Genomic DNA, 8,373 nt, shown 5'->3' with positions numbered 1-8,373 from the left:
AGGGCTCTGGGTGAGTCTTTCTGCTCTCTTCACTGCTTTGCCCTTACAAATTCTGTGGAACATTTCATTGCTGAGAGCCCCATCCAGAGAAATTGAAGGACCTGCAAACTTTGATTAAAAGCTCCCTTTTAACAGTCCTTAAAGGTTTGGGTACACAGTTCTCTAGGGGTTATACCTTGCACTGTCTGCAGTTTATTATGGGAAAAAACGAAAATGACTTAGACACAAAATGAAAAATAACACCATGTTCTTAACCACATCTATGTGGCCCTGTGTTCTCAAGGTTTTGTACATCACTCCCTTGTAAAATACGGTACTTTCCCTTTCTCGGGTCACTGTAGTGCATTGTCATCTCTGTACATCTATTATCCACTTCACAGCCTTAGTGCTCTACTGCATTGTACTCCATTCACTTCTTAGATGGGTTAGAGGACCAGGCTTAACATTTGGATCCATCTATTCAAAAAACCACAAAGCCACAAACTGAGATTGTAAAACTACAAAGGCGTCTCAGTGGGATGGGGTCTCTTCCAAATATATAAAGCTATTGAATCAGATTTACAGTAAGAGTTATTTTTGGAGTCATTCCTGTATATACAATGTATCCAGACAGTAAGATGGTCACGACCCCACTATGACACCATCCTTCAGAATGTCACTTTAATGCCTTTTCTATACTGTTAAGTCACCTTTGATCAGTCTGGATGACTTACTGCTGATGGCTGTGCTAGGTGTCACTTTCAGCTTGTAAGCACTGCCAGGAGGGTAGGCAATGGAAAGGCGGTGGCCACCAGCTCCGCTAGCCCTCCGCTCATCATTAGTCTGTCGCTGCAAAAGAAAATGATTTGTCCTCTCGTGTTCTCTGTTGGACCAGTTATCCCTCTCATAGGCTGGAGGTGGACTTGGTCCTAGACCATCCCGGGAGCGACATTTTCCTTTCACTAGAATATGAAGCAGTTCAGACACACTGAGAAGTGCCGAGATGATCCCCACCACAAAGTAAAATTGTAGAAAAATTGTCTTCTCTGTCGGTCTGGATACAAAACAGTCCACTGTGTTTGGGCAGGGTGAGCGGACACAGGCATACTCTGGTGATACTTTAAACCCATAGAGAAACCACTGTCCCACCAGGAAACCCACCTCTGCCAGTATCCTCATCACCACATTGATGATGTAGAAAGTCCTTATGTGGCGTCCCCGCTGCTCAGACTTTAATTTGGTTCTTGTGATGGCCTGTTGTCCTCGCTGAGCTGCTTCGTCTTCTTCTGTATCTCTTCCTATCTTGGCATTCTGGTGCATAGAATATATGACAAACAGCACCGCCGGAGCTGACAGCAGCACAATGTGGAAGACCCAGAAGCGGTAGTGCGAGATTGGGAAAGCTTGGTCATAGCACACCTGCCGACAACCAGGCTGTAAAGTGTTACAAACAAATTCTTCCTGTTCATCTTCAAACATATCGCTGCCCACCGTGGCCAGAATGAGTATGCGGAAGATCAGCATCACTACCAGCCAGAATCGTCCCACCATGGGAGAGTGCTCCTGCACCGCATCTAACAATGAGCTCAGGAAGCCCCACTCCCCCATATCGCCTCTTATTCTGGAAGCTGGCTCTGCAGAGGACAAAGGAGCATAATAAATACAACATCTCTCAACTATATACATCTATGTATCTATATGGAATCTCCACATCAAAGCATTTTTCAGAATGATTCAGAATTCAAAATAGTCCAAACTTAGTATTGTAATTTTAATTTCACTTCTTATTTACTGTAATAATAATATTCTATATTTTTTAAATGTTTTTATTCTTCGTTTTTACCCAATATAAGTTAATGTGACATACAAGAACAAAGACAAGATTTTTGGTAGAATTATGAGAAATTCCAACCTGAATTGATTCAGGATTATTTAATACATTTTTTAAAAATAATAATAATAATAGGTATTTTTTATCATCAATAAATGGACCTGGTTAAATTAACATCTTCTTATCAAGCATTATATAGCCCCTATTTACAGATTACATAGAATGCATTGGTTTTATCCACAGTATCAATATGGTTATTGGTAGTTTTATTTAATTTTAGTTTTATTGGGAATGAAAACACAGTGTTATGTTATGTCAGCATATAGTTTTCTGACTGTATTATTACACCTGTATGAATGGACTAAAATACATTTTCCAACACACATAAAGTGAGTAAATGATGAAACAAAGATTAAAATAATTGCTGTGTGTTAGTCAACATGAAGGGAGTATGTACAAAAAAGAAAAAGTATGCACCAAATAACAAAAAATTTCGGTTGAGTTGTTGCCATATTTTTATTCTACATATTACAAAAGGGCATTGTATATTTAATATGATGTAGAATAATACAATATAATTATGATATATGAATACTGTATATCTTTTGTATATAAACCATTGCATTGTCAAGTAAAGGATGAAAGTAGTTTTTCTTGATGTGTTTCCTTTTCTTTATTCAAGATTTTGTAATGTAAAGGAGAACTCCATAAAGATATTTTTGTACATACTCCAAGTTACTTTTTCATTTGTGTTGGGGCCACTAAATGGAATTGAATCCCCGACCAGTACCTATGTGTATACATATATACCTTTTGTGGCTTGCATGGAGATCTAGTATAAAGACTATACATATAGAGATATAAAACAGAATAGAAAAATTAGACCCTGAATTTTACAAGAAAATTGTCTATAGCATAATGCATATCTGAAATAAATGTACCCACCCAATTTTTTTAAATCTGAAAAAAATTATTAAGGTTAATAAATATTTACATATTTTAGTACCCTATATTTCCACCTATATTTCCATGGTTAGGTTATCTCTCTCTAAGCAACAGCGATAGTTCATGAACTTACATGTTATTGACTGTCCTGACAATGGTTATCCACATTCCTGCTTGTGGATGCCGCAGGTGATGCTAAGCTGATCCCTGTGGTCTTGAAGGGGTTAATACTGTAGTCGTGCGCTTGCACTCTCCCACTCTCCCAGACTGATACCAGATAAGAAAGTCTACATTTAGCGCATACCTCTCAACTGTCTTGCTGAGGCATCAGGGACAGCTTTGTCCACCCTTCACTGGGTGGGGACAATGGCGAGTAAACTGTGGAGAGAAAGATGGAGGTGAAATGGTTAACAGAGCAGCATACTCAGCCTAAAATTTTATGTATAAGATGGATCCCCTCAATATCAGTTTCAATACACAGACACCATGCCACATGACACTCGTGCCCACAGAATTATGATTTATATTATTCACCTGCACCAGAGACCAAGAGGCCTTCTCCTACCCTAGCTAGGACTGGCCCACTGGTGAACCCACCATTAGGTCCCAAAAATCAGTGGGCTCTCCTCTTCCTGCATAGGTGGCGCAAGAAAGGATAACTTTACTGTTCAATTTTTATGCAAGTCGGAACAGGTATATTTTGTAAGTGTTACTCCAGACGGATATATGTCCCAGTAACTGGATTTTGGAATAACTTGATGTTGAAAGTTTTGGTTTATCCTGGGACACGCTTCGTTGCAGACACCTTACAGGTGAACATAGCAACCTGAGGCTAAAGTTCAGTAAATTACCAGCATCCAGAGAGCTTCACCTAAGGTCACAGGAGGCAGAGACAAATCTGTCTGTAAGTTGGGTGTCCTTAGGTCAGGAACTGCCTGTAAACTATATGCATTCGGTGACCAAGATGATATCTAGATGTAGTAGCCAGACAACCAGCACCATTCCTCCCAGGGCTCTTCTATCTCAATCATGCTGTGGGGCCCAAATTACCTGCTACTGTGTGGGCATCTATTCCTGGCGGCCAGAACCAAGAGGTAAGGTGATGCCTAAGGTGATGTCTAGAGCTAGTCAGTGGGTTACTGATCGGACATCCATGACAATAACAGTCTGAGGCAAGGGCTAAAAATCAAGCTACGGCAAAAAGAAATAAGTGTCAGCTATATTTTCCGACTTGTGAATGGGTGTTACCATGGTTGGTCCACAAGAACGGTGGACTCTTGGCATCCCAGTCCAAAACTGCTCCAACCCCCATGTATTATGTGGACACTAAGATACATAACGCACAGTAAACATAAGTAAAGGAAGCTCTTTAAGTGCTTTGAAGTGATGATATCAGGAAGACTTTGTTAAAATAAAAGCATTTTCTATGTCATGAGATAGGACTGTCCAGTGATTACGGGGTTGCAAGCATTGAAAAGGTAATGTTATCCCAGATTCTCTGAATTTTACTTAACTCTCTAGGCCCTACATGTGAATATTTTATGAACTTTGAAGGAAATGTGGCATAATTTTAGAGGCAGGGGCCTAGAATTAGTTTATTTTCTTTCCCACCTAAATATGGAAGTATGATGGTCCCAGGGAGCAGACATTAAAGTACACAGAGGGTAGAGTTTAGGAAAAGTCTGAATTCTTGTGGTCTAGTATTTTCTCACTATTGGAGAGTCATTTGTCAAGTGTTGGATCTAACTAAATAAGGGCTGAGGTTTTTTTTTTACATTTTCTCGATAATGAAATATGTGCATTTTCATTGGATAAAAAACTAGAAAGTTTTATTTGGGAATATTTGGGAATTAAAGTTAACTGTAGGGGTTTGCATTATGAATGAAGGTGTTTTTTATATAGCAGATTATTCAGGCAATAATGGCACCTTTATGATAATAAATAATAATAATACTACAACGTTATTTATATAGCGCCATCATATTCTGCATCACTGTATCAACTATTAGGGTTAAAACCAATGTATTTTCTTTAGGGTAAAAAAAGGTGCAACGTGGACATTGTTTAATGAAGAAAACATATTGGCTAAAAGTTATAGGGAATTGAATTTGGAAATAGACAATTTTACCTAACATAGATAACAGAGCAGGCTGACCCCTAAGGTAGTAAAAGGTGTTTGACCCCTAAGGTAGTAAAAGGTAACTTGTAGAGAATATTACTACCATACAAAATTTACCAGCTTCTCTGTAACCCCAAGGAGTTGAAATAAATATGGACAAATGATGAGGAAAAAATGCAATACTATAAGGGTAAATATAATGCATGCTTTGGGAGTACTAAAACTGATATGTTATGAGGAGGGTCTAAAAATATATTAGAGGTCATGTATCAGATCCAAAATCCTTTTGATGTGTGTTTAACAATAGGATTGGCACATTTTGGATAGTAGGTTTAATAAGGATATCTTGATCTTATTATTCAGAAGAACTATTAAATGGAAGAAAATCTATACAGTTTGTGTCCCAATTGTGATATTGACACCAAGATACATAATTCCAAACACAGACAACAAGATACATACCTCTTCCTACTTTCATATACACCGACAACAAGATATATACCTCTTCCTACTTCCATATACACCGACATCAAGATATATACCTCTTCCTACTTCCAAATACACTGACATCAAGATATATACCTCTTCCTACTTCCAAATACACTGACATCACAATACATACATCCACCTACTCTCAAATACACCAGCATCAAGATACATACCTCTTCCTAGTTCCAAACACACCAACATCAAGATATATACATCAACCTTCTTCCAAATACACCAACATCAATATACCTACCTCTTCCTACTTCCTACTTCCAAATACACCGACATCAAGATATATATATCCACCTACTTCCAAATATACCAACATCAAGATACATCACTATTCCTATTTCTAAATGAAAAAGGATAAGAGTAAATATCCCAAGTCCCAGGCTTTGGGACAGGGAAACAAATGTCATACGATGCTCCTAAGCTAAGCTTTTCTGAGATAGTAATAGGAATACATATCACCCAGACTGGAAAACTTTGGAGAGTCTGTACGGCAATACATTTGGGATTTCCTGCAGTAAAAATATATTTAAAAGGTACAAATTTCTCGGTTAGTGATATCCAACTGTTTACATGTAGTTACTTTATACTACTAGAGCGATAAGTTTATGTTATGATCAATTCAATGATAGATGTTCTTCTGTCTGTGGAATTGATTTGGAAATATTGTCATGAACATTTGGCCTTTTCTAAATGTAAAAAAGTACTTGCTATATGTAAACTGCTCGGAACCCTAAATGCATGTATACCCTATACACTATAATAGATTGCTCTTGGTCCTACAACAGTTTTCTATTAGTTTTCTTTTTAAGACACTAACAATGCAATACAAACATGTCTTCTTTCCCTAATATACAGAAACCATGATCCGTACATGCTACACAGACACCTAGATGCATTCATGCCCCCGCAACAAGGACACCAAGATAAATAACTCATGTTTCCTATCATAGAGCTTCCAAGATACAAAACTCTCCTCCCAAGACACAGGCGACATAACACATACTTTTCCACTTTACTTAATGCACAGAAACTGTAATATATACATGTCTTCTTTACCTTATACAACAAAATACATTCATATCCCATCCTGATATACAAAACATCAGGATAAATAGCTTTCATGGCATCAACAAGATACATAGACTAAAATATATGTGGAGCATACACCCTACTATTCAACATCAGATACCTTACAACCTAATACACAAACATCAAGATGCATACTTCTATAGCTAATACACAGACAAGATGCATACTTCTATAGCTAATACACAGACAAGATACATACTTCTATACCTAATACACAGACAAGATACATACTTCTATACCTAATACACAGACAAGATACATACTTCAATGCCTAATACACAGACAAGATGCATACTTCAATGCCTAATACACAGACAAGATGCATACTTCTATACCTAATACACAGACAAGATGCATACTTTAATGCCTAATACACAGACAAGATACATACTTCTATAGCTAATACACAGACAAGATGAATACTTCTATACCTAATACACAGACAAGATACATACTTTGCCTTCTAATACACAGACAAGATACATACCTATCTTACACAGACAGCAACATATGTGGGGCATACTACTATCAGACATCAGACACATACCTCATCACCTAATACGCAAACCTCAAGATACATATTTCTCTTCTTATATGCAGACAAGATACATATCTCTCCTCCTTATACACAGAGACCAATATATGTACTGCACCGCGCCTACTATTACAGTTATAAGATTCATACGTTTCCACCTAATACACAAACATTTAAGATATATACTTCTCTTAATATGCAGAAATTGATATATACATGTACCTCACCCTGTAATATAGAGACAATAGGGTATATACTTACCTTCCTATCACACATACACAAGATACATACAAGTAACATCAAATAATTACCATCTGGTAAGCGAGTCCAATTCTTCTAATACACAGACAGAACCTAAAATACTCAACTCTCCATTCACATCCTATGTACAATGTATAACACGTCCCATTCCTGATACTGGTATAGTTAGCAGTACATATACCAACAATGATAACTAACCCCCTCCTCAGGACTTACCTGCATCTTAAGGAAAACATTTCCAAGAAAGAAAACTTTGCCTTCCCAGCAGTGCACGTTCATAGCCTGGAGCTCCCTGTGTAACTTTCACTTCATTTTCCCTGGACATTATCAGGATGAAGAGATATTTAGGTTGTCTGACCCCACCTCCCTTAAAGAGACATCTAACTACATGCATACAAGCGCAGTCCACAGCTTCATGCTAACTCTACAAGTGTATACATAAGGCACAGAGTTCATTCTTCAATGCCCTGACTCTCATATATACACTTGTGTCTCCAAAAGATGTAGCTGACTTCCTAACAGAAAAAAAAACCTCTACAAAATAGTGCGGAGACTTTAAGGTCTTAAAGAGAACTCCCATACTTCACACATAGATTGTAATGACAGAGAATAGGAATATTTACCTTCAACAAAGACATCGGTATTAGACTGCCCCTAATGGCTCCTGTGCACTTACTCTGTAGTCCTCCTCCAAAGCACAGCTATGGTACTGCTGACATCACTGGTAGCCCGGACAGGGAGTAGCTGTCTTGTCATGGTTACATCCTGTCAGCCACATTAGCCATTCAGAGAGACCTATTTCATCAACTTTGAAATATAAGAGAATCTCACACAACAGAGTACATGTGTCCCTACCTCTCTATGGTTAAAAAAAAATTTGACGGTGCGTGACGTCACCTCCTCTCCCAGCGTGGCAGAGGGTGGTGCAGGGGTGTGCATAATTAGCAGCTCGGAGCGCTGGACATCTTGTCCCCATGGCCTGCTAATTATGTCTTTTTTCTAGGCGATCTAAAAACTTCCAATAATATACAATTTTTCATCAAACACCATCAGAAAAAATGTTCTAAAAAGTGATCAAAAAAGTTATGTTCCCTAATATAATACAACTGAAAA

The 8,373-nt window shown here is 37.9% G+C and overlaps 1 protein-coding gene across 4 annotated transcripts; it reads right to left on the bottom strand.

Moving 5' to 3' along the window:
* Nucleotides 1-230: 230 nt before the first annotated feature.
* Nucleotides 231-8,059, bottom strand: GJD3 (gap junction protein delta 3). 4 transcript variants are annotated; one of them, XM_072111432.1, is made up of 3 exons: nucleotides 7,884-8,059; nucleotides 2,889-3,133; nucleotides 231-1,613 (listed from the first exon to the last, which is right to left on the bottom strand). In XM_072111432.1, the coding sequence occupies exon 3, from the start codon at nucleotides 1,585-1,587 to the stop codon at nucleotides 673-675; it is 915 nt and encodes a 304-aa protein (XP_071967533.1). In that variant the 5' UTR covers nucleotides 1,588-1,613; nucleotides 2,889-3,133; nucleotides 7,884-8,059; the 3' UTR covers nucleotides 231-672. The 4 variants fall into 4 exon arrangements, with proteins under 4 accessions (XP_071967533.1, XP_071967536.1, XP_071967535.1 ...); XM_072111435.1 differs by having other exon boundaries at nucleotides 3,060-3,133; XM_072111434.1 differs by lacking the exon at nucleotides 7,884-8,059 and adding an exon at nucleotides 7,477-7,714 and having other exon boundaries at nucleotides 3,060-3,133.
* Nucleotides 8,060-8,373: the final 314 nt, after the last annotated feature.

The sequence above is a fragment of the Engystomops pustulosus genome, chromosome 6, assembly GCF_040894005.1.
Source record: "Engystomops pustulosus chromosome 6, aEngPut4.maternal, whole genome shotgun sequence".
NCBI classification, from domain to species: Eukaryota; Metazoa; Chordata; class Amphibia; order Anura; family Leptodactylidae; genus Engystomops; species Engystomops pustulosus.
Note: the sequence above shows the minus strand (reverse complement) of the source record. Positions and strands in the feature narration are given on the sequence as shown.